This window comes from Haemaphysalis longicornis, unplaced genomic scaffold, assembly GCF_048455015.1.
Source record: "Haemaphysalis longicornis isolate Haplotype H1 unplaced genomic scaffold, Haemaphysalis longicornis Haplotype H1 scaffold_1, whole genome shotgun sequence".
Lineage (NCBI taxonomy): Eukaryota > Metazoa > Arthropoda > Arachnida > Ixodida > Ixodidae > Haemaphysalis > Haemaphysalis longicornis.
The window spans coordinates 397,927,381-397,953,696 of record NW_027526203.1 but is presented as its reverse complement, the minus strand read 5'-3'; the positions used below and the strand labels follow the sequence as shown (position 1 = coordinate 397,953,696).

The 26,316-nt window shown below is 43.4% G+C and overlaps 1 protein-coding gene across 2 annotated transcripts in view; it reads right to left on the bottom strand.

Annotated features, from left to right (window-relative positions):
- LOC144155357 (meckelin) overlaps positions 1-26,316 on the bottom strand; it is a 62,772-nt gene that overhangs the window by 25,214 nt on the left and 11,242 nt on the right. For both annotated transcript variants that reach the window (XM_077686729.1, XM_077686730.1), the window contains exons 7-19: positions 22,789-22,851; positions 22,510-22,646; positions 16,932-17,034; positions 16,777-16,863; positions 16,572-16,634; positions 16,256-16,313; positions 16,066-16,155; positions 13,998-14,133; positions 13,194-13,302; positions 9,872-9,928; positions 8,777-8,875; positions 4,766-4,864; positions 3,775-3,861 (exon numbers count right to left, since the gene is read on the bottom strand). In XM_077686729.1, coding sequence (XP_077542855.1) covers positions 3,775-3,861; positions 4,766-4,864; positions 8,777-8,875; positions 9,872-9,928; positions 13,194-13,302; positions 13,998-14,133; positions 16,066-16,155; positions 16,256-16,313; positions 16,572-16,634; positions 16,777-16,863; positions 16,932-17,034; positions 22,510-22,646; positions 22,789-22,851 — 1,188 coding nt within the window. The remainder of the gene's footprint in view (positions 1-3,774; positions 3,862-4,765; positions 4,865-8,776; positions 8,876-9,871; positions 9,929-13,193; positions 13,303-13,997; positions 14,134-16,065; positions 16,156-16,255; positions 16,314-16,571; positions 16,635-16,776; positions 16,864-16,931; positions 17,035-22,509; positions 22,647-22,788; positions 22,852-26,316) is intronic.

Genomic DNA, 26,316 nt, shown 5'->3' with positions numbered 1-26,316 from the left:
AGTCGCGAAGCATATACACGGCGAACGGTACGTGCTTTCGCAGACTGTATCGGTGTTTATTCGTAGTTACAGTGGACTCTCGGTGATACGATTCTTAGGGTGCGAATTTTTATTACAAAGTTACTTTACAAAGTTACTTTATGATTTTAGGCAGGTTTATTGCCTTTGTGCGCATTGTTCAAAGTCGTGTTGCAGTTCTACTTAACACAGGACCATTCACAAACAGTTTACAACAGTTTCAATTTCGTTTCTGCGTCGCGAAATTCATATTTGGCGCTACCACACAGTTACCCAACTTCAAGCCTACCTGCCTTGGTGCCTTGAGCGTCCGCTACTGATCCTCGAAAAGCACCCTAACCCGTTTTCTGCAATAAGAACTTCCGATGCAGGTCAAAAGATAACACCCAGTCACCAGATATCAGTTCCGGCGAGGAGAGTGCTTCAAACCAGCCTTACACACCGCCAGCTGTTCGCCTGCCAGTTTCGTTTCCATATGGGGGTATCTCCAGATCGAGGTCTAGTGTTGCTCCTTAGTTGAACCGTCTATGCGGACGGAGTCTCCAATAAGCTTTGTACTGTTTCATTTCAGAAATGTTAGGTGGCGCCGCAATGCAGGAGGCTCGTAGTACTGACCTTTTTTATCGCACAACAGCTACTCGGCCAAAGTTTGCAGGGCATGATTTTAATGCATCGCATCTCATTCCTGCAAGCAAGGCTACAATAGTGAGTCAGAAGATGATAATAAACTACAAGTTTACGTTTTGAGAGATAACTGAGAGTGAACGTCAACAAGCATCAATCACCAAGTTTCGTTTTCAGCTCCATGCATGTTTTTCCACATCGCGTGCTTGTCCTGAATACTGTGCTGGCCGTAAATGCAAAGTCAGTCATTGACAAGATGTTTTTGTCCCGTGGAGACAAATTGGTGCCTCTGATAATGTCAAACCGCCAGATTTCTTCCAGGGAACCACCCGAAATTGCACATTTTAAAATGGAGGTTGGGCTTTACCGCATGGCATGGGCACCCAGCGTGCTAACATTTTTTTTGTATCTGAAAAACTGTTCCCCACAAGTCAAAATTTTTTCTAGGATGTGTTTTTGAAATGTTTTTCTACAAAATGTATATTCGAAATTTTTTCTACTATCAGTAGTTTGTTACAAACTCCTTTTTTATTATCACCTTAGACGACTTCACAAAAATTTTGATTTTGATATTTTTTTCACAATTATGATATATTAAAACATTTAAAAAACTGAGGTTATTGGAAAGGGAATTAAACAATCTGCATTTTGTGTTCCTGTAACTAGTACCTAACCAATTTTTTTCTCAGAAAAAAAATGTTTTCTTGGACCCCTCAAAATCAGTCATTTTTCCCACGGTAACAAAAGCGTGAAGTATCAATGGTGCAGTGGGAATGGAACAGAGCCAGAAGTACTGTGGTCGGCCACAGTTGCACCGACTAGAGCACTGCACAGGCCTGATTTTAAGTCCCAAGCCCGGCCCAAGACCGCTTTGTGAAGCCCGGGCCCGACCCGGGCCCGTAACACCAAGCCCGTGCCCGGCCCGGGCCTGGGCATTCATAAGTGAGCCTAGCCCGGGCCCGGCCCAGGCCTGTCGTCTCAAGCCCAGGCCCGGCCCGGGCCCGGTCATTTATTTTTGAGCCTAGGGAGGGCCCGCATGTGTGTGACCAGGCCCGGTCTTAGACGCTGAAGAAAATTTGTTGATTATATTTGGTCCAGTGTCTTCGTAGCGGGAAATCAGACGGAGCATCTAGTCTGTACAAGCCCGTCCTGAATTGAAACTAAAAAAATAAGGGTTTAAAAGTGCACGTATTTTAGCTTACAGCGTGTGCAGTTCCCGCCACATCGGCGTAATAATAGCTCGTATTCTTACACGAGAGACACCATCTCCTTTGATGACCAGACTCTTGGCAACTTCACGTGGTTGTCTCGGTCACAAGTTGGTATTGCTGAAATTTCTTGCTCCCCATTTGAATCCACAAGTATGTGCATGCGTTGAAATGTTTTCTCTGCAGTGGTTGTTAAGTGGTGGCGCTTCTCTAGCACGCGAGTTTGATTTCGAGCCATGGCAGCCGCATTTAAATTGGTTCGACATCTAAAACACACGTACATAGACATAGGTGCACAGCTCCAGGCATTCCTTGTAACCGTATCTTTGATATGTTATACACCAAAATATAAAATCTTGATGCAGTACATGAAATGTCATTAAAATTACAGTGTAGTGACTATCAGACCTAGCAAAACACGTTTTTAAGACAATGTGTACAACTAACATCAAGAAGCGCGTAAAAGTAAACTCAGAATATTAATTTTTATGCTCTTTTCTACACTTCACGTCGGAACTGTTAACGGCCGGGCCTATGAATTCAAGCCCGAGCCCGGCCCAAGCCCATGGTGTCGAGCCCGGGCCCGGCCCGGGCCCGCCGATAATCGACTTCGGGCGGCCCGGCCCTGCCCGCGGGCCGGGTAGGGCCCGGGCTTTCAGGCCGGCCCGGGCCCGTGCAGTGCTCTAGCACCGACCTCTTTTTGGAACACATTTTTGTCTGCAAAGCAAAACCACACATAGAGAGCTATCAATCTAAAAATTTGAAAGCCACTCCATGAAGGGAATTCGTATTTTTGCATGAGTGTACTTTCTCTCTCATTTTTCTCCATTATTGTTGGTACATTTATTTTCTTATGGTTTATCTAATTGTTTACCTTGTTGTTTGTCTAATTACTTCACTTATTTTTTGCCTATTTCTAACAACAAAATTACATACATTATTATGCCATGACAGCTGCCTATTAACTTGGCACAGCGCCAATTTTTTTACCAAGCTTCTTACACCCACAACATGCATCTTTGATGATGGGACATATATGCTCACACATAAGATTGAAAGCCAGTTCACTAATGTGAATGCAAGTGGTAGCACTCAAATGGGCATAGCTTGGTTATGCACAATAGCAGAAAATGTGCGTCAAACACACCTGCCTGGTGTGCCACATGCTGACTATCCTGGGTGTTGCCTAGCAATGCTATTTCTTGCTCACATACCATTCTTTTTCTTCTGTAACCATGATTGAGGCTTAATACACAACAAAGATCGAGCAAACCAGAACTGTTATCTTTTATTTTTCTTTATGGCAACTCATTTTCAACCTGGGAAGAAATGCGTAGGGAATACACAGAGCCTCAATCTCGCTAAAAACTCCGTCAGCCAATCATTCGTCCATTTGGACACACCAGCGAAACTGGTTTCCGCGCACGGTGCGCTGGTACAGTGCACGGATATCTGGTTTGCACAGACTTTGGTGCAACAAGCGCACAGGTAGTAATGCATTCAGTGTATGCTGGAGTACACCAATTTTACGCGCACTTACACCGAGCTACGTCGATGCGTACATCGATTTTATGCGTCCATGTGGTTGGGCCTTTACACACAAAAGATTAATTGCAAAATGAAGATTAATTGCAGAGACCCTAAGGTTGAGGCTTTTGCATGCAGGGGTTCCAACAAACTGACTGGCAGCCCAGCACCCCAATGTACACTGAAGCAGTGGTGGTGAATGTCTGTCAGGACTTTTTAACATAGCAGTCATAATGCTGAAAGCTCATTATTGTAAGGAGTTCTCACTATGCTTTTTTCCTGCCCGAGTCGCACAATTTGCAATGCACACGAATCGCAAGCATGCATGCACGCGCTCCCCCTCCCACACACACATAAATGCCCTATTGCATTGTGCAATGTGAATTCATTAGTTTACCTTCATGATAAATGCAAAGATGATGTACAACATTATTTCCTTCTCCTGTTGGGGACTTGGTAGAAGTAAGTGCACAACATCTTGTAGCTGCAATGAGAAAAATGACATAATAAAAGCTGGCATTGCACTTAGTTCATCAGTGCATCTTCTAAAACCTGAAACAACAGTTAAAACCTGCCAGGCTTGTCTTAAATAAAACATTTCAGAAGGGAGAATGTAAGCCTATGCTCATGACTTCAAGTTCAGAACTCTATTGCAGCTGAATTTTAATGCACTAGGTTTGAATTTTAATGTACTGCAACAGTAGCTGCCCAAAAATATACTTGCACAAAAATGCGCAATTGGCATAATTATGACATGTAGTCATTATAACAGCGTGAATGCAGAAACTGTAAGAAAAGAATAAAAAAAAAATGTAACCAAAGGGAAAGACAAATTGCCCAATGTGGCTACTGATAGCCAAATCTGGTTCATAGCAGAAAACTAAAAATGAAAACTATCTAGAAAAAACAAAACTGAAAACGAAGTAACGAATTTGCTAAGTTCTCCTTAATTCAGTGCCCCCATGCAAAAAAAAAAAGCAAAAATAGAAAATGAACTAACAAAACTGTTAGATGTATCTAATCTAGCACCCTCTGCAATTTATTTAAAAAACGAACAGCAACAAAACTGAACAAACTCACAAAATCACAAAGACCTTCTAATCCACTGCCCTCACGTGATTAACCAAAAATACAAAAAACCAAGATGCTGTTTGAGTTGCCATGCTTCTTGGTTGCCGGATTCCCTAATTCAAGGCTGGTGAAACTGGCAATTGGTAATACCCACCAATCACTCAAGGGTAATTGATGTTATTAGGTGTCATGAAAGGCAATCAACACATTATTAGCACACTATTTGAGCAGCAGATCGGAAGTTAAACAACATTATAAAAATACAGCCTTAGGCTACAGTACCCAGTAATACTTCATATTTCTGGCTTATTTCTCACCTTGTACATTAGAAGCCAGTTAAGACATGTGCACAGGACCACTATTAAGAAAACACTGGACAAGCTGGCACAAGTGTAGATGATGAGCTTGACAAGTGTCTGCAAAAAGAAACACCAAATACTGAGCCCTAATACATACATGCACAAAAAAAAAAGCGAGATATGGGCTAATAGGACCTGCTAACGGCACAGGCTACAGTACTTACTTTTCACTAGGGAAAAAACAATAGCGGCAATTTTACATCTTGCTGCAAAGCTAAAGAAAGGACGCCAACCATGGAAGTGTACAAAAGAATAGTTACAGCGATAACTAAAACATTACGAGCTCCCCTTTCAAAGACTGTGGCAAATTCTCCATCATTTATAAGAGCAGAAGAACTGACAGTTGTAAAAATGGCTTTAGTTACACTAGAAAAAAACAACGGACAGGCCACGAAGCAAGATCCAAGGCACAAATTTGTAGGCACAAATCTGTACGTTCAACAATCCTCAGCAGCACATGCTCGACTACAATCACAGTGCCCCATGGGGAGAGCTCGGTGTGTCTGACTGTCACCTGAGTCAGGGAGAAACGTTACTCATGGGCCTCCTTGCCATGGGCCACTGACTCACTGGCAATTGGTGGGCCACTGGTACCCAGCAGGGGTGATCAATCAGTGGCCTACCACAGATTACCTGGGGGAAGGAAGCTGGATAGGAAGAGTGGAGGGGAAGAGGAAGAGCGGTAAAAATGGAGAGGAGAAGAGGATGGGAAGGATGTAGCTCAGAGGGGAGGGTGAGCTGGAGGAGGGAATGTGGAGTCAGAACCAACATAAAATGTAAGTGAGGTATAGGAGATGAGTTGAGCAGAAGGGGCAGTGGGGAAGCATATGGGCAAGAGTGGGAGGTGGAGGGGATGATATGAAGGTAAGGAAGAAAGGGGGTGGAGAAAGGAGGGAGAGTGGGGATGGGGAGGGATCCAGTTGAAGGGGAGGCAGTGGAGGAGAAGGATACGAGGGCAGGTGAGAACACAGAGGGTAGAGGAGTGCACGTCCTTCAGCAAAGCAAGCAGATAGGCAGCTGAACAGCCCGCTGCTTCGCTGGGCATTGCGTGCCTCAGTGATGGATGCCCTCATCACAGCCTCATGGTGCACACCAACGTTTAGGACACCAAGGTTACTAGAAACTTGGTTCTATAAACGGTGCTGCACACAGTGGCTGCGTGGTCTGTCCACGCGTCTGTCCCACAAATCCTACTGCATTTAGACAGTTTGCAGTGAAGCAAATAGATGAGAGGTTCTAGTGATTTATTTTTTGTTTTCCACCAATGTGGAATTTTATGGGCCATTTTTCAACAGGCTCTTCACTTCTACGTGAAATATGCATGTGAGAAGAGAGTTATTTCTTTCCAGAAAGGGATCTCATCTGGTTTCGGTTCGGCATGCCAGAACCAAAGGTCAGACCAAAACCAGAGGGGTACTACTAATATTTAGGATTATATCGAAAAAAAAATGTGTTCTGCTCCCCTGACAGGATTGCGTTACTGCTAGTACTACCCTATATATGCTGAAAAACATTCAAGGGTCTGCTTTGCCTCAGTACACTTGAATGACCAGTGAGTGCGTCCAAAGGAAACAATTTTAAGTGCGAATGCACTTCTTAAGCGACCCTGAACCTGCGTCCACCGGCGATGTCCGCGCACAGGGAGATGGGCGCGCGCAGCCTGGCCGCTGACATGGCACATACCCACGTGGGGGATTGGCCAGGAATCTCCTCGTCTTCCTAGGCAACGGGGGGAGATGGGCGCGCGCTGCCTGGCCGCTGACATGGCACATACCCACGTGGGGGATTGGCAAAGAATCGGGCGTGAGAAGGGCTAATGCACCTGCTTAAAGGAGTACTGACACGAAATTTCAAAGCTGAGATCCGCTCTAGCAATCAAGTACAACGACAACACAAATAGGTGTCTGTGAATAAATTCATCTTTCTTTCTTTGTAGTTGTGTGTGTGTGTGTGTGATCTCTCTTTCGTGAACATTACCGAACCGCGCAAATTCAACTCGTGCATTCGCACTTTCACATTCTTCCCCTCGGGGAAATGCGGGGAATTTTTTTAGGAATAATGAGGGCCCACATGCAATTTGACTAAGAATTGTGATCTGCAGTGTGATACACGCACTGCAAAATGCACTGTTCTCATTGCATAAGCTCACAACAGGCCACATTTTTTTTTAAATCGGATAACATTTTGAATGGCATCATTGGTCCACTTTGCCCTCCAGTTGATCATGAAGGTTGGTCATTCAGGTACATAGGCATTTTTAAGAGTGAAAAGTTTATGGGGGGTATACAGCAGTAGTTTGGTTCTCTCTTCACACCTGCACAGTGGTTCTTTCTGGGTGGAAGTACTATCGCCTATGCTGTGGAAAAAAGACTACACAAGAGCATGTGGTGAACGACCGTGAGCATGTGCGAAACTACTACCGTACTGACCCTAAGCTTGACCTGCAAGGCACATGACAAACCTACGCAACAAATGCTGTTACGCTCAATTTTTTCTTATGCTCTCCCCAGTTGGCAGTAGACATGTATAGGGCTTCATAACTTGAAATTAAAGCAAAGAAATTATAAATAACCAATCATATTTCTGACATCTAATAATAGCATCTATATATGCTTGTAAATAAAATGCTCTAAAGCATAGGCAGTGCATTGCGATAAAAACACAGCACCAAACATGCCTTCTCTTCCATTGGAAATGTATGGCATTAGGTTTGTTTGGGAGCCATAAAAGTTAATTTTATCACACCACATTCACACCGTCAAACTGTCATCTCTTGGTGTCCATTAAGAATAACCTTTTCAGCACAGCGTGATGAACCTCCTCGCAAGAAATCCAATACGGCATAACGAACTTCATTGTTGGCGACTGTCCCTGTGAGCAAGCTAATGAAAAACAGGAAGTAACGTACAACAACTACAGAAAGCAAACAGGACTCTTTGTCACGTGACATTACAACTTTTTTTACAGAGATCTATAGTCTTAAAAGGCACTGGCACCCTGCTTACCTGGTAGCACTTGTCCTTCTTTTTACATTTTATGGCAATTTCTAAATGCCCAATATTTTACCCAATATAGTGTTTCTCTCAAATATTTCTTCCAATTACATGAAATCGAAAGGCAGCTATAATTAAACATTACAGCACTCAACATATATACAACAAACACACAGTGCCCCATGAACAACAAATGCGTATCTGGAAAGACGTAACTGGTACGGGGTTGACATGTGCGAATGCAGTGCTATGGTGAAGGGATGACACCCAACCGGATCTAGATGCGGTCAGAAAAACGTCAAAGCCAATCGAACATTCACAACACCGGTTATTTCTATTTTCTTTTATTTATTATTTATTTTATTTACTTTGCAATGCTGCTAGCCCCAACGTGGGGCCATAGCAGAGTGGGTGCACATGGCACAACAAAAGCAACAGTACAATACTGAAGTCATAACACAGAACAATGCACTTTAAACAACATAGAAAAGGTTTCACATGCAAACAAAAGCAAACATTGCTAGTCAGATATCAATTTTTCAAACTCCTCAATACTGGTTGTTTCAATAATTTTACTGCTGTGGTAATTTTGTGTGGTTTTGTTTTTTACAATTTCCTTGTTTATGTTGAATTCAAGGCTGTACGTAATTCGTTCGAAGGTTCCAGTGTATGCAGTGAAATCACTCTCACTAACTTGTGGGTCAGCTGAGAGATAGGCAAAAGCCCCCAGTGCCACGTGGCCATAAGGAAAAGCTCGGGCCCAACTCCATAGTGCCATTGTAGACAAACTGGGGTGCAAACTGTAAGTTTCTCGTTATTATGCTAAAACTCACCACTTCACCATTGCTAAAGCTCGTACGAACAGGATACCTGAAGTACACTCCCATTGCACAAATACATAGCATACTAGCTGGGTCCCCAGTGGCACATGCTAAGAAAAGGGATCCGTGGGGTTCTAGTGACACCCAAGACGTACCAAAATGTTGATGGACACTCTTCCTGACCTTCGAGTCCAGCTCCAGGTTTGAACACAAGCCCACAGAATTGCTAGGGCACTCAGCACACCTATCGCAATCTGCATTAAAACACAAATCGAAACCAATTGGTTATCAGCTCCATAAACATAGCGTAGGAAAGTTATGGTTGCAGTGATATTTTTAAAACACGATTCATGCTCACAGTGAAAAGTGAAACAAACTAGAAAAGGTGCATTAAGTTCACGCTATAACTTAATTTTAACAAATATGCACTAAAGCTACATTTGATGTAAACGTCAGCTGGAAAAAAAATGGTGCACATCAAATGATGGTACAGCAAAGCTGTAATTACACCTTCTTAATCTCAGACCACAGAATGAACAAGATGCCCATAGGCCCTCCAGCGTGCATTGCATATATTTTATTATTAATGCCAACAGTACCGATAGATCATGGTCAAAATAAATCACAGTCAATGCAGCATTCACTGTTTTAGTGAAAATGGAGCCCACTGATCAAATCATGTTACAGTGAAGCTGTTATAAAACCACTTCAATCTTGATCAAGAGAATGAACGAGGCACTTGTGCCCCTCAAGCCGGTTACAAGTGTGTTCCAGGTACAGTGGAGTTTTTTTTTTTAATGACAATGGTGCAGGAAGGTGGCCGTCACGGTAGCAGCTTGTTCATGCTCTGCTTGAAATAACTGCCTTATCTTTTTCTTCACTATGACCACGTCGACTTGCAAATCTCAGCCGCTTCCTACATTGTTATTATGTGCTCCTTGGCTGCTTTTGTCACTATTAGCCGAGTGAACAGCTTTCACACCCATTCTCCGAATATTTTCCAACTTTTAAATTGAAAGTATCGCAAAGCCGGGCAAGATTGCTAGTCAAAAATAAAATCAGCTTCCCAAATTATATGTTTCACACAGTCTAAGCACAGACAAGACCACATTTCAACAGCCACATCAATTCAAACTATGGAAATGAGTTTCATATATTTTTTTTTCATCACTTCCCTGCAACTAAGCAGAAAATGACACGTTTAAATCAAAAATAACATACAAAGTGAATTTGGAAGGACAAACACTTACAGGCATATCTTGGGCAGCCTGGTTATGGTCTGATGAATACGTGATGGAGAATGAGATCTGCTAAAAGAAAGCAAGCTTAACACACCACGACCCCTCTGCGTTTACTCTTAATGTTTTAAAAATACTAAAAAGCATTTTAAAGGGTAAATAAAGTGTGAAAAAAAGTTATCTACTGGTAGGTTTCTGTGTTGAGAATTCAAATGCATAGCTTGCTGTGGCAGGAGTTGTTAAATCATGAAGAAAATGCCAAGAGTGTGAAAAGCGGTAGAACCAGCCCATACACTACTTTCCACTACGGTTTGTGGCATCACAAACCATGAATAATGAAACAGATTGGTGCAGCCTGTTTAAGCATCTTGCTTGAACAAAGACAGACTTTTTTGGGCCACGTAAACATAATAATTTGAGCCTGTCTGTGTCTGTCACCCAAATAAACTCAGAAGTTTCAGCTGCTCGCTAGTGGGTCACTGGTTATTCATCAGTGGTGATCAACCAGTGACCCACCACAGATCCTACGCAAGTCAATGGTAGACCAACTATACTCATGAGAGGGTCACTGACGAGTAACTCGTCACTTACAAAGTACCAGTGACTGACTCGCCGGTGACCCATTAGTGATCACAGGTGGGTCGTATGACCCATGAACACATCACATGACATGGGAGAGGTTGCTGGATCAAAAGAGGGGAAGGGGAGAAGAAAGAGTGGGAGGGGAAGAGTGGAGAGACATTAAGATATATGGGGGAAAGGAAGGAGGGAGAAGAAGCTAGGGGTGTAGCAGGCAGAGAGGTAAGAGAGGGAGTGGGATAGAGCAAGTGGAGATTGGGAAAATGGGAATGTAGCAGGATGAAGACGGTGAAGTGGACGAGGGAGAGGGGTGTAGGAATCAGAAGTATATATAAGGAAGGACAGGGGGAACAGAGAAATAGGAGGAGAGGGGAAAGGGAGGAAGTATAGTGGGAGAGAGTGAGGGGAAGAAGAGTAGAGTGGGAGATGTGGTGGAAACGGCGTGGGAGAAGGACATTTGTAGGGGAGGAGTTGAAGGGGAGGTATGGATGCGAGGGGAAGGAAGGAGGGGGCAGTGAAAATGCTATCATCTTGCACTGTCCTTGGCAGAAAAGCAAGCAGACCAAGGGCGTGTGAAATAAACTTATCAGGCAGTTTTAGTTGTACAGTAGACTCTCGATAAACGGAACTTCAAGGGACTGAAAAAATTAGTTCTGTTTAACAGGAGTTCCGTTTACTGAGATAAATGTGTTAAGGTGCAAATTTATGTGCGTAAACACTCTTAATACCATTTCACGGAACTCTAAGCACTAGAAGGTGAATGTAGCTGATAGTTTTTCAGAAAGCAAGAAAACTACTAGAGGTTTAGGCACAGCATTCACAAAGTTGATTTGGCAACAACGAGTCAGTGTGCACTACAAAATGCATCAATTATTTTTGTTTGAGCCCTTGCAACTGCATCTTCACGGAGGCTAGAGGCCTCAACTTCGCGAGCTCTTACGAGCCACCGAATTTAGAAGATGGCAATGCGGTGTAATGAGTCGCGAATAGCACCACGATGGCACGAACGAGGCGGCAGGAGCTGAGCCCTATTACCTTGCCATCTTGAATTGAGACCGAACGACAGGAACAAGAACCGCGATATTGCATTCATTGCGCTAACACAGCTGACCACAAACGAGACGAAGCTTACAAGGTCAAAAAAAAAAAAAATGTGGAGGAAGAAAAAAAACCGAAACAGCTGGAACCGTATAAAGCTGATTCTCATGCCAATGGGCTTCACAAGAAGTTCCATTTCTGGTTCCGTTTACACGGTGACGCGGAAATTTTAGTTGAGATTACCGAGAGTTTTTTTTTACATTATCTGAATACAAAACCAACCAACTTACAGGCCACTGTTCCGTTTAAGCGGCAATTCCGTTTAAGCGATTTCCATTTATCAAGATTTTACTGTACACAAGTTTTTCCTTTATTGAATAGATCTTTATGTAAACAAGCATATTCAAAAGATTGACTAAGGTGGGCGTGAGTACGATCATATGTTACTGCCAGCGTACATATATGAAAAACAGCAGCAAAAACGGGGCAATATTAGCGGAAACAGCAAGGCTACAAAGCCGACTGTCCAGATACTGCTCATACTCTTTACACTTCCTGCAGTAGCTCACGGCCTGATCGAAGTGTGGGTAGCGCTTGGCCTCCTCCGTTTCTGATGCGCTGTTTTACGCAGCAAAAAAATAAAGGGGAAACAGGAGAAAGAAGTACCACAGAGCAGCATTTGTCATCAAATGAAAGCTGAAAAAACTACTCAAGCCGTGACCTTTCGGTTAAAACAGACGGTTATCCAGCCTTTGTGTCCCTTAAAATAACACAGCATTTTGCAGATTTAATAATCAACCACTTTTCAAAGTGGTTGATTATTCCATACAATGATGGCATGTACCTTTCGATTCACCTATTCCTTCATGCTATACGTATGGATGTATAACTCTAACCATCACATGAAAATTGTCAGGGGTGCCTTTGTTGCAATAGCAGCTGGACCACAATTTGGACTCTTCAGAAACCACAGCTGTGGCAAGCCTGGAAACATGAAGTGCACTACTATACAGTCAAAATGTTGAGTCAAGAATTTCGTTCCATATTGCACTTGTAATCGTATTTTGAATTCTCAAAGTGGCAATGTAGCAATATAAAATGATAGAGCGACCACGCGGTCTCACTATGATTACAAAATTATCCGGCATTCGTAACGTGTCTAACTTCCGCAAAATTGCTCTCTACAAGTTCGCTTTACCGCACTACCGACTATTTTGTCTTGTCCCGCTATTCACTGAAATGAGGAGTTTTCTGCTACAACTACTTTATTTATCTAATTTTTGCCGATCACTAAGGCAAAAAATACTGCTGAAACCTTGCCGCCAGCCACTTTCGTACCTTCGCTCTCTATATCTGGAAGTAAGCCCCATTAATCTTTCCGCATAAACTCTCATTTACAGTGCAGTAAAACCTCACTACAAGAGACACTCAAGGGACCCGGGAAACATGTCTCTTGTAACCAAGGTCTCTTGTATGCAAAGTTGCTAACATGTAGAACATAGGAAAACCAACCAAATCATTTTCATTCGAATGTCTCTTATAACCAAGTGTCTCTTGTAACGAGGTTTTTACTGTATTAACAGAAATGTCCACTTGGGAAACCACGACGGCAGTCAGCTTTCCAATACGGCTGCCATCATCTTACCAACTCCCCCCCCACCCCCCCACCCCCCAATACCATGTTTCGGGACGAATGAAACATTTTTCTCTCACGCACCGGCAGCTTGAAGTTCTGTTCGTAGGCGTCCCTGGAAGCTTCCGCGTACCTGATTGTAACAAGTGGCGGGTGTATGGTGCCGGGCTTCACTTTGTTGTGGAGCGTGATGCTGTACAAAATACAGAGCGGTGGTTGAATTAATGCTTTGGTGCAGCTCTTTTTATCTTTTTTTTCGGGGGGGGGAGGGGGAGAGAGGGCAGACCACTTCAGCATCCATTGCACTACTGAGTTCCAGAGCACTACAGACACCTGACAACACAAACAGGATGCCCGCTTGTTGCAAGCTTGTATTCCTTGTACATAAGTCACAAGACCATATTAAACTGTAAATAGGCAATATGTATGTACTTTTATCGCCTCTTAAACAAGAAGTGCACCTCATGGAGCAAAGTGATACTACACCTCCTCCGGTAACAAGAAGATAAATTGAGAATAAAGAAAAAAAACGTCCTCAACTGTAAAAATTAAAACAAAAATTGCATTGCTTTTGTTTTTTTGCATACACCAGATAGGGAAACACCTGATTGAAACATACCAATGCTCTCATGATTTCCTAATCGTACAGAAGTATAGTCAAGGAGAAAGAAGGTTGCGGCCATAATTTGCGGTTGCAGAGGCAACAATTTGGAAGGCTGCTACACTGTGCATGTGACATTTGGTGCACGTTCGACGTGCCCACGTGACCAGAGTCAATTAGAACTTACCAGCATTCGGCATGCCGCAGTGAGTGTAGATTTTGACACATTAAACCTCTAATTTACATTATGAAAAGAATAAAAGTATTAAAGGTCGACTTATACTCACTGAATATTGAGATCTTCTGCATAGCGCAAAAATTTGGCTTCGGGTCCCTTATGGGAGGAACTGCCGCTCTCCACTCCAGTGAAGCAGTCCACAAGGAAAAACCTTCTGGCTAGCTGCCAAGAAGACGGACCGTCCTCTGAAAATACATGAATGCAATGATGTGGCGCACTCGCTTGAGTTTGTGTCAACGTAGCCACATGTCAGCGTTAAGGGAGTAGACAACCTCACCAGCCTTAACCCTCACAAAAACACCTAAACTTACCAGGTCAGATTGAGGCAAAGGCCTAGACGTTGCATGCAAGCCAGTGAGTGAGGTCAAATAGTTTGTCCTCACCTTCACTTGACAAGTTTGAGTGAGGTCACGGGTGGAAGAGATGTGCAATTGAGGTTTAAAAGTGACAGTGCTCACATTTTCCTCATCCTTCACCAACAGATCTAGCTTCTGTCTTAAAGAAAATTATGAACACTACTCAAACACTAGTAATGTCTACAATGTTTACCTGTTGAGCTGCTTGTATGAATTTCAAAAAAACCTCATAGTGCCCATTGCATACCATAACAATTTATCTCGAGGCATGATGCTTTCCTCATGGTTTATTTGTTATTTTACCTATATCTATAATTTTTTTCTGTTCAATTATTTATTTAAGGAGACACTGCATACTAAGTTTGCCCAACACTGTGGAGAACCGTGGCCAAAGGTTGGTTTCAGTTTCACTGGAATAAATACATACAGGTATTTCTTGATTACCATTAAAATGTTTGTTGCATAAGAAATAGATTGTTCATGATGTTCACAAACCCACAAAATCCATTATGATGAAACAAACACAAAGTACAAATAGGTGACCGAGGACACTATCAGATTATACAAGGGGAGCACAAAACGCTACGCTCCTTGATTTGAGGAAAATTTGCCTACTGCTCAAAGTGGGGCAGCTTATGTAGTGCTTGAATATGATGGTTATATTGATGCCTAAGCTGAGCAGCCGAACAGGCAGCATTAGGTAGGACTAGTGTCACTAAAAACCTTATCTAGTGACTCTAGGTAGGACCCAAAATGTCAACATTTTTAAAATCACTTGTGCTTATGCCGACGATACAAGCTGTCCTGTGCACAGGCCCCTCTGAAATGATTCGTTATATTTAGCCAGGCTTAATATAAAAAACAGAAAATGTATTTTGAATACAGGCAGGGAAACTATGTTCATTTGTAGAGTATGGTTGTTTTCTCCCCAGTGATAGACCAAGAGAAGCAAAAAACAAGATGCCGGCCCCGAAACAGTGATGCCATTAACAATATGAGGTGCGCACATGGTATGCGAGATTTTCAAGCAACTTCCTTAATTAAACTGCACTTATCCTTCCACCTAATTAGGTGAAGGTTGCACTAAGCTTGGCATATGTCATTCCTTCATGGCAATCTTTTGATAGAAGACAGCTCATGCTATGGTCCCTTTAGAAAGTCCCTCAAGCCAATGAGGATTTTTTTTTGTGCTGCAAACCAAGATGAAGACTACACTTATAAACAGCTTTTATGGCAGTACTGCTTTTAAAATGACAATGTACTGCAAGAATGCATGCTGCAACTTCTCCCAGCATTAAAAGGGGGAGGGTAATGCTTGGACCACCTTCCCCCAGTCAGGTGCAGAGTAAAAATGACACAGACTCCTTTCTCCTTACCTCTTCCCTTTTTTTTTTTTCTCTCTCCGTTTATTTAAAGCCAAGCCCCTCGCAAGAAGCTCCCTTGGATCCTCCCTGAATGCTGCTCAATAATCTAACATTGTACTAAACTTGCTCGCAGTGCAAGCTCTGAATTATGGCTGGCCTTCAACCCCCTCTCCCTCTCTCTCTGTGCGTGTGTCTTCGTGGTATTTAAAAGTTCAGGTGATCAATGTTCCAATGAAACAAGAAAACATAGAATGCTTTTTTAGTAGATCAGTCAATTCTAACTCGTATACCAGGATTGTACATGCAACATCTTGCCCGACAAAGGAGTGTGCCATGCGTACTCTATTTGCTAAATATTCAAGTTAGGTAAGAGGCAAACTATCCTCACATGACTTACCATGGTGGTTTTTAGAGTTTTTTTCCAAGTTATCAATTTTCACTGGAACTGGATAAATTTTTCTCATGCCGTTGTCAACACTTTCTAGAACTGTGTTGAGATGAATAAAAAGCAATATGTTCAGCATATACTACATGAAATCAACTGAATTTACAAAAATCACTGAACAGAGGGAAAGATACAGGCTTACAAAGGTCATAAAACAAAAGTGGTTCTTCATCCCACAAGTCTTTCGTTCGTTTTTGGCACTGAGGAAAAAAGAGAAATACAGCATACAAGGGTTAGGCCACAAGAACTTCAGCTCTTTGTTGAATGGTCCTAAAGGGGTTTTTGCAGAGTCTACAAATACAGAAAAAGAAATCTCGATCATTGAAAAATATATACATCAGTGATTGGATAAATTGCCATTTACCTGTACATCAACATGAAAAAGCAACCAGCATGCAAATGAGATTCACTTCTATAAGCAGAAAACATAAAAATTATAAAACAGCCAACATGCTCACCTTTTCAAAAAACGTGGTTCCGAATCGGAGCACATCGCTATTCTCCAGGGCAGTACCGCAAAGCTGGGCAAGAAATAAATAACCCATCAGCTGCCCAATCTATGTCTTATTTTTAACCACAGATGTGAAACAAATTATTTAGACCCATTACATTAGCATGTAGGAATGAATCACTCTTCACTCAGCAGAATACAAAAGGACATACATTGAGCTCCCTTATCTTGAGAGGTCCAAGGGCAACCAGCTTCCCTTCAAGGCTGTACCTTGCCGCAACAAAGTGAAGGTAGGATGACTGGAAGGGAAGGACAAGAAGCAAATAATGTTCAACAGTGCAATGTCTGCTGCTACTAAACACCTTACATTTTTCCAGTGTTTGATAGTGAACTGGTTCGGAACATCAGTTCTTGAAATAACCAAAGTAGCATCATCATCCACATAAAACAGCCATGGTAAGCCCTGGTTGCTGCAAGCATTGTGGACAGAAGAATTGTATTAACGCACATAAAGAAACCAAAGCACGCAATAAAAACAGACGGATGCATCCGCATGTTGCCCCCTTTTGCATGGTGGCGCTACATGCACCAAGGTGCCCCCATTATTTTTATTATTTTTATTGGTCTTTGCACCTACTTCTCGCAGAGATGCATCACACAGCCTGTTCTCTAATACCATTTCTTGCTGAGCCAATAACAGAGCCTCAGCCTGTGCAAGCAATAGCGAACTTTGTTGATCTAGTTCATACACTTACTGCACTAGTTAATGTGAAAAATGTATTGCCACACAGCGCAAAATGACTACACCCACCCACAGCTCCAGCATCTACAATGCGGAAGAACGACCCATCGACTAACCTTGTGAATTTGACCTCAAGGCCACACTTCACAATGGATCAAACAACTCAGAAGTGTCCCCCTTGTAAAACTCATGTTCTACATCAAAGAGTTGCATTGCGAGTGCAGTGACTTCAAAAAAAAAATTGTTGCTCAAGTGATCAACCTAGCTCAGAAGTGCTGAAAAATTGACTGATTGAAACATGTTTGCTCTACATAAAGTTGACCTAAGGCCATGCTATACATAGGGCGAAAAAGAAAAGAAGGTAAAAGAGGGAATAGTAGCTCACGAATTAAGAAAAGTAAATCTCAGTTCATTAATGAATAACAAACACCTCCACTAAACTTTAGCAACAGACAAATAACGCAAGTGTGGGCTGTGTCATGTACATCAAGTCGTGAAACCAAGGTTTCATACTACGTGTCATAGCGCACATAGAGAAAGCATTCTTGATATATTAGGCATCGATTTCCCCCTTGAATAGGAAGGTCACACAGCGTCAAATCGGGCTGCCAAAAATGCAGATGCGAGTTAAAAAGACTTAAAAAACTCTAAACAAAGTGAAATCATAGAGAAGCAAACAAACAAGTAAAAAGTGAACGAGTAATGAATGAGTACTGTTTGCAAGTAATGCTTCCACAGTACAGCATTAAACTTTTCATCCAAGCATAGACAGCAGGTATCTCAGATGGGACTGACTCTACCGACTGAGCTAGCCGCAGACCCAGAAGAGTCTCGTGGAAAGAGCTGCCGTGGTCACCGGCAGGCTGTGGCTGTCGGTCACCAAACGCACTTAAAACCAGGCTTTTGAATAAAGTGTTTTCTCTCTCTCTCTCTCTCTCAGATGGGAGCAGGGGCAGAAGACAGTTGCCAAGGCCAGCATCGTGACTGATGGCAAGATTTTCCGAATGAAGGGGGAGGGACCTTAGAGGCCACTACAGTAGAGCCTCGCTACAAGAGACACTGTTACAAGAGACACTTGGTTACAAGAGACATTTGAATGAAGACGGTTTGGTCGGTTTTCCTATGTTTGCCGTGTTAGCAACATTGCATACAAGAGACCTTGGTTACAAGAGACATGTTTCTTGGGTCCCTTGTGTCTCTTGTAACGAGGTTTTACTGTATAGGCAGAAAAACTCTATGTTTTGACTGAAGGATCACACGTGGCATAGCTCTGCTGGCTTTTGTTCAATGGCCAATGATTACTTGATTGCTGAAGAACAATAATTTAAGCCGGGATCTCTCTCCCCCACTTCCTGTACATTTTTTCGTGACATCAGAAAGCACATCACAAAGTGTCCAAAGTGAACTGGGGCACTATGCTTGGCTTTACTCAATTGACACCATCTTTCTGAAAGATTGTTCGGATTTGCTATCACATTTGCCATGAAGATTGAAAGCCAATCAGGAAGAGTTTTGGTATGGCGGTGCCCAGGCAGGAGAATAGGGCCCCTCACTGCCCAGCCATCAAGCCCCACACCTCTATGCCAACCCTATCTAAGTGTTCCCATTAGGTACTGTAGCCTGGGAGACAGTGTAGAAAATATGCGCTCAACTGGTCCTCAATAAAGCTGATGGTCGTCCCATCCTGGCAGTGTAATCAATTGTGATAATCACCTCCAACTTTTGCCACCGGCTGTACCTGTTTACTCGCGGTAAGCAGGTACAGCAGGCTCTCACTTTTACCCGCATGCATCTTTTGACTGCGCTTTTACGCAAGGCGAAACATTTTAACGAAATTAAAACTGAAACAGACTACAAACCTGCTATGAGGCATCCCATTTTATAATGCTTGCTAGTTGAGGTTCGTGTCTTTGAAAAAGCCCATGCTTAGAAAAAGTTCTCACATACATTTAAATTACATTCACATGTCCCTGCTGACTCACTGTTTGTTTCAGAAAAACACTTAGACAAGCTCTACCAATCCCGCACTTCACCATTCAAGATTTGTGACATCACAAAATGTAGTGCAGGAAAGTGGATGGAGCAGTGACACCTTTTTTTCATGCTTTTGGCATTCTGTGCATTAGTAAGCAACTACTGCTGCTGCGAGTGGCATACAGTTAAACCTGGTTATAACAAAGTTGATAAAAATTCGCAATTTTTCGCTACATGCAGGTTTTCGTTACATCTAGGTTTCGAATTAAGGCTCACGTGAATGAACCAGGAACGAAACCAAAATGCTAGATATCAGTGACGGTGAACTCATCGTTCAAGGATTTATTTCAAATTGACAAACTGCGTGATTTCCGTCTGCTGCTTTCCCACTCCCCAGCGCTCCACCAAAGAAGTGAGGTCTGTTACCCCCGTATTTGCAAACATAACTGGGCCGGGTTCAGACTGTTGCCACAACTGTCGTAATAACTTTAAAGAATGGCGTCATTTCATGTCTCAGCCAACCGAACTGCGTGACACGCCATTTTTTCACGTCCATAGATCACGATATGGCTTTTGTTGCGTCGGTAGTCTGAGCATAGCCTAAATCTCACTTTTGCTTTTGACATTTTTAGGTGCCTTAGTGCATTTCAAGGACCAAACTTATGCTGAAAGAACACCTTTTCGCGAACTTGATGCTCTTTTCCAAACTCAACATTGGTGAGAGAATGCACCGGGCGGCGACGTTCTTCTTTCCACCGGTGGAGACAGCATTTAAAATTGGGAACTTGTCTTGGAAAGACAAAACTTTTCATTTTCTCGCAGCAGAAATTCTCAATGATGAACCGACACCACAGATAGCAGTCGAGACGCATGACTACACGCCAAAAGGCAAGCCTAGCACGTGTCATGGAAACACACAGTAGTTTGCAGTGAGGGTGAAACTCGCTAAATTAGCGTGTTTCTCCAGCCGATTGTTTGGAAAAAATGCAATAAACAATGGCTTATCAGCGGAGCGAATTCGTTACACCAAGGTTAACCGTCGCAACACCTTCGTTACATAGAGGTCACAAACACATGGGTTTCACTGGGGCTGGCAATGGGGAATGGAAAAACTTTGTTAAATCCAGGAATTCGTTACATAGAGGTTCATTACATCCAGAACTGTATTTGTATTCACGACACTCTAACCTACCAAAATAGGCCAACTTGCTTTTGCACCTTAGTGTCCCCGCAAAGGATACTCCACAGCATGCACAGTTACGCTGTGGTAAAGGCCAAAAATTGGAGTTACCAGTGGGGGTGCCATTTACGAAGATGTTTATTGATGCAGTGGCCAGAGCTGTTCTGACTTGGCGAGAAGCTGTACCTGCCTGAGAAAGCTAACCACGAAAACTTGCACCCTGACCAGCGTAGCTATGCCTCTCGACGTTTCCATCCCCAAAAGCCACAGCCACGGGGCTGGGGCTCCTAGTGACAAAGACACTACCGCTACTGCGCAACCGAAGACAGCCAGCCTACTAGTACTGTGACCACTAACGGCCTTCACTGCAGACAAATGGTCCCAGTCACTTGAAATCAGAATGGACCAGGCGACAAAGAACAGTGGACGAAGGTGACAATGGAGGCCTTTTAACGTAATGAGTCAAGAAGGGGTGTGCTCTGAGGTGGTGTACTGACAGAAAGGTGGACAGCGCAGGTATGAACAGGGAGCAAAGAATTTGGACTTAAAGCAGGTAACTGTGGAGAGCAGCCCTGGACTTCATTTAAGGGAGCTCAAGGCAGCAACGAGGCTTCCAAGCGGCAGCAGACAAAACACCGGGATGTTAGACGAAGAGACAGCATTATTGCATGGCTGCGTAGCATCAATCAGAGAGACATATTCACGGCGATAGCAAGAAAAGGCACAGAAACCATCTGCATGATCACTGAAGCACCCAACATGGAAAAGGTGTATGCATTTTTCATAAGCTTAGCCTATCAGGTGACAATTTGGGTGAGAGGGGATATCGGCACTACTTCCATGAAAAACGTGGATGAAGATTACCAACGGACAAAGTGTAGAAAATAAAACTATTTTTATTTTGTCTTTAAAGCCAATAAAACAAAATAAAAGCTTGGTTCATTAAAACACTGCTTTGTCACAATAACAACGACACCAATTTTATTGCATACTTCCAACAAATAATCTAGACGTTAAGGAAAACTGATGAACCAGTGGCGACTCACTGGCCACTTTCTGGCTGGATCTTTGTGACGTCACAGGATTTTGTTAGTGCCACTGGCAGCCCCCAACAAAAGCCATCACCAAAAACATGACTATAGTGGTGCCTCTGATTCAGTTTCGTTGTATCACTTGAATGCTGACATGCAGTTAACACACCTGTAGCAACAATTTTAGTGTTCCCTCTAGTATGTCGTTGCCGAAAGTCGTGTAGTGGGAAATAGGGAAATTTGAAATTATTTCAATATCTCTTAGGGTTTTTTTTTTTTTCGGTTTAGAAAATGTCTTTAGTGACTAGAATGAAACTGAGTGAGTGACCAAAACCTTATTCTTTCAAATTAAAAAGGTTGTATTTTGTCTTGTGGCCCCTTTAAATTGTAGATCAATATGGAACTAGAGCAATAAAGCGTATTTATTAAAAATAAACTGTTAGCCATCCCCATTAAATAACTACCCTCCAACTACATTGGTCTGAATATCTATTATGTTGGTGTAAAATCTTGCACAACAGAAGGCCGCCTGCATTAAAAACACAGTGCTAACCATTGCATTGGTGTGGAACTGCTACCATGTTTGGTGCAACAGCAACATAAAAAACACAAATGGAAAGACAGATGCCAAGACCAAAAAGAAATAAACAATCAAAAGAAATAATGCTGAAAAATAAGTGGAAATGTGCTCACGTGTGTTCCAGGCAAGTAGGCAGGCAGTGCACTCAGGCATGTAACTTTTACTTGAAAACAATACTTTAAAGCTGTGAAGCAAGCACACAGCATAGGCAGTCAGCACTCAGATCAATACAGTGAAATTGCTTTACACAAAAATAGCTTAAATGAGATTGCCATTTAAATGTTTGGAGTTCTAGAAAAACCAAACAACAAAGAGGAGCAAAAACCATAATTCATAATAAATACAACCGACTTCCCTAGCCCCTCCTGATATTTCCCAGTAAACTGACACTTAACTTGCAATAAGAAAACCTGCTCTACATTTATTTGAACACCTTACCTCTGCTTTGGCCGTGCTGAAGAGGTTTCACTTAATTTAAGAAACTGGTCACAAATAGTTCCTTCAGGGCTCCGACGGTACAAGTTCAGAACACACAGATTGGCAAAGGTCTCGCAAGCAGTCTCATTTCTATGTTCCTGAAAGGGCAGACAAGAAAAGGTAACCACACACCAGATTTACACCCTTCCTCTTTTCTGTTTTTGCAATGCTTTTGGATAATAGCACCACGGTCACAAAGAGACTAGGACGAATGTTTGTAGAATAAAATGTCTTTTTCACCTTGCAGTTGTAGAGTGAAGGCAACAGTAGGCTCCGGAGTGCTTCAGAGAGAATGCTACCACCCTAAATAATCAGAATATCAGTTACTTTAGCAATTGTTTGCTTTATAAATTGGAATAAAGTATTTGAAACACACATATTCTGCAAGTGTTTTACTTTAGGCTGTGGCTAGCGTTCCGTCCAGACGGAACGATATAGAAGTGCTAAAGTTCCGTCCAGACGGAACGGGGTGCTGCGGGTTATCCTTCCGTCCAGACGGAATACAACTGAGAGCTTAGCGTTCCGTCTAGACGGAGCTGGCGTGAAATTTGTACAGTTCCGTCTAGATGAAAGCAAAACCGGCTGATTAGACGCCGTGCTCCGTCTTCAGATTTGGTGTAGGGGTTGGGTCTGGGATAATGGCAGTATTGTACCGAGTTCGATTCCCCCCGGACGTGTTTTTTTTTTTTTTTTTTTTTTTTTTTTTTTTTTTTTTTTTTTGCGTGGTTGCGCCAGCGTTTTGCAACAGTTAACTTCTTGCCCACTTTACAATTGACGCGGGGAGAGCAGTCGGTCTTGATTTCGCACTCAACTGGCTGCTGCCCTACCGCTCAATAGAGCCAAGGCCGACATGTCCATCGCCAGAGTTCCGATCACCTCTAGTTCGTATTGGTGATTCGGTGATTCGTAACAGTGACTCTGGCTAGTCAATGAGCAGAAGCGGTTTGACCGGTTGGGTAAAAATCTACAAAAGTCAAGAAAGGCGATCGAATGGAGCGTTTTCTGCCCGCGAAAACGCGCCGCGCACGCCACAGGCGCGCTGACGCTGCAGCGGTGGCGGGAACATGGCGGCAGCTTCGGCCGCGAAGTGGTGTCGGGAAACTCTATGGTGTCGGGAGCACGAGCGACCGCTCCTAAGCGCTCTCTAAAATGCCGCTCAAGACACGCACGAAGTTGCTTGAGCGGTAAAGGAGCATATAATTTTGGGCAAAAACGGTACTACAAAATATCATCCGCACAGCTAGTGAAAGCGCCCATGCAGTATCTGCCGGGGTGTTGGGCCTAAACATCTCTGGCGGTTCATGCTGGCAGAGCCAGCCAGCTGTCTCGAGTGCTTTGAAACTGCCGACATGAGGCGTGCGCCCCCCCAATGGCGCAAGTCGCAGGCTCCTCCCACTCCCGCGCGCAACGTGCGTCATTTTCTGAGTGAGGCAGCCAGAAGACACGGGCGTCAAAAAATCGCACGCGGAACGCCGACCCACACGAACTGCGAGCAAAAACGCGCCATACGGTTCACGCTTAACTCCGTCAAACGGAACTCCAAGCCGCTACCTCGAACACACCCGCTTCACAACAAGCAGCGAGGGCAGTCGTTCTTGATATTTACCCAGCCGAACGAACCGCTTTTGCTCATTGACTAGCCAGAATAACCGTTAATTAGTAATCACCATTACAAACTAGAGGTGATCGGAACTCTGGCGATGGACACGTCGGCCTTAGCTCTATTGGCGGTGAGCGCGACCACTCGCGCGCTGCGGAGCCCGCCTCCGTGACGTCGGCTTAGGGATTCTCGCATTTGTCGTCTGCTTCACTCGGGCTCGCTCTCTCTGCTGTTTCTTTGCGCGCGGTTGAGATTTTGTGCTTGTCCGCAGCAGATCTCGCGTTGTGCAACTTTTTTTCGTTACAAAAGACCAAGGTGTGATCTTAAGTATAGTTTTTGATACCGCTCCGGAACAAAACATTGCTGGCGTCGCCCATGCAGTGCTGCGAAACTGGTCCTGTGCGGAGCGCGAAGAGTCGGAGCTAGGCGTCAGCCTCTGTATTCAGCAGTCTTTCGAACAAAGGTAACAGCCGGCGGCTGACCACCGACAACAGCGAAAATGGAAGACCAAAACAAATTCCAGGCCTTCGAAGCTGTCGGCTTTTGCAGAAGGCATTACGATTCCAGCTAATCGTATGTAAGGTAAAACAGATTTGGCAACGTTGCCTAACGCTCGAAAGTATTGTATCAAGTCACTTTACGTTTTCACATCATGAAAGTGTGCCGACATGCACTATGGGGCACAAATAATGTAGGTTGATTTTCAAATAACCTGCTGTATGTATAGGCGCGTGCTGCTTTTATACCAGGCTTCTAACCAGTATGCAGGCTTATTGAGCAAAACAAGTAACCTGTATGGCAAACATACAGTAAATCTATGTTTGTTCAGACTTGGAGGGATATTTCGGTTCATTTTCCACAGCCATATAATTCCAATATTCAGATAGGCGTTATAGTAAAACTGCACTCGAGAGGAGAAGCACCAGGAGGAGGAGAAAACTTTAACAGTAAAATCGAGCTGGTTAGTGGGCAGGCTGCTCAGTCCAAGACGATAGAGTAAGATTCCTTCTTCAATTCACCGAACGTCATCCCGAGTAGGCCAGGATTTGTTCTTTGCGACTGAAGGGGTTGGAAAACAATAGAGCTGTGTGGACATATTCATTGGTTAAGAATTGTGTTATACATAAAATTGGCATGTATACTATTTATTGCGTTCGTTAGCGAGTATATCAAGTTTTCGACACCGTAATCATGTCATAACTGTTCGGGTTGAGATTGAGTTCGTTACGATAACGATGGTTGGAAAGAAATTAGGTGCACAAAAGCCGCCTTCGAGTAGTGTGGACAACGTTATCTGCACCGTAGCACAAATCTCATTGCATTGCATATCCAAACGAACTTTGTGAGCCTCCCAAACATCCCCAAACCTCCTAGGACGTTTGGGACGGTGCAGAAAAATGAATGAGTTGGGCACAGAAAAAAAAAAACATTCAGCTGACCCAAGTCAACAACAACGAAAGAAATAGAAAACACCCATTTTATTTCCTGCTTTGCGACCCGCTGCTGGATACGTAGCATTAGACTGTTCAGTCTTCATAAGAGCATCTCATATATAGTTAAGGGAATCCCAAGCATTTTGAATGCTTATCGAGGAGCTCTGAGCACTGAAACTCGCAAATATGCTAGATAGAACGAGTTACACACGATCGTCTGAGGGATGCTCTCTGAAAGTCGTTCTCTCTCTCCTCGTGTGTTGTAAACTTGTGCGGGATAAAGCTTGAAATTATTCAGAGCTGTCAGAATCTGACTGAAAACACGCTTTTTAAAGCACCACAGCATCAAAGCGGGCAATTTCTAGCAAAGGCACTGCTGCCAGTCACAACCAGACGACCGCGGCGCGGGTGTACCAGCGGCACGAATGTAGCAGACGACAGCGGAGCGGGTCCCTAAGCCAACGTCAGATCCAGGGGGCGCCACTCAAACATCTCACCGCCAATTGAGCGGTAGCGGAGCAGCCGGTTGAGTGCGAAATCAAGACCGACTGCTCGTGGGCAAGAAGTTAGCTGTTGCATAACGCTGGCGCACGCAAAAAAAAAAAAAAAAAAAAAAGCACGTGTGGGGGTATCGAATTCTGTACAATACTGCCGTTATCCCAGGCGCAACCCCTACACCAAATCTGAAGACGGAGCACGGCGTCTAATCAGCCGGTTTTGCTTTCGTCTAGACAG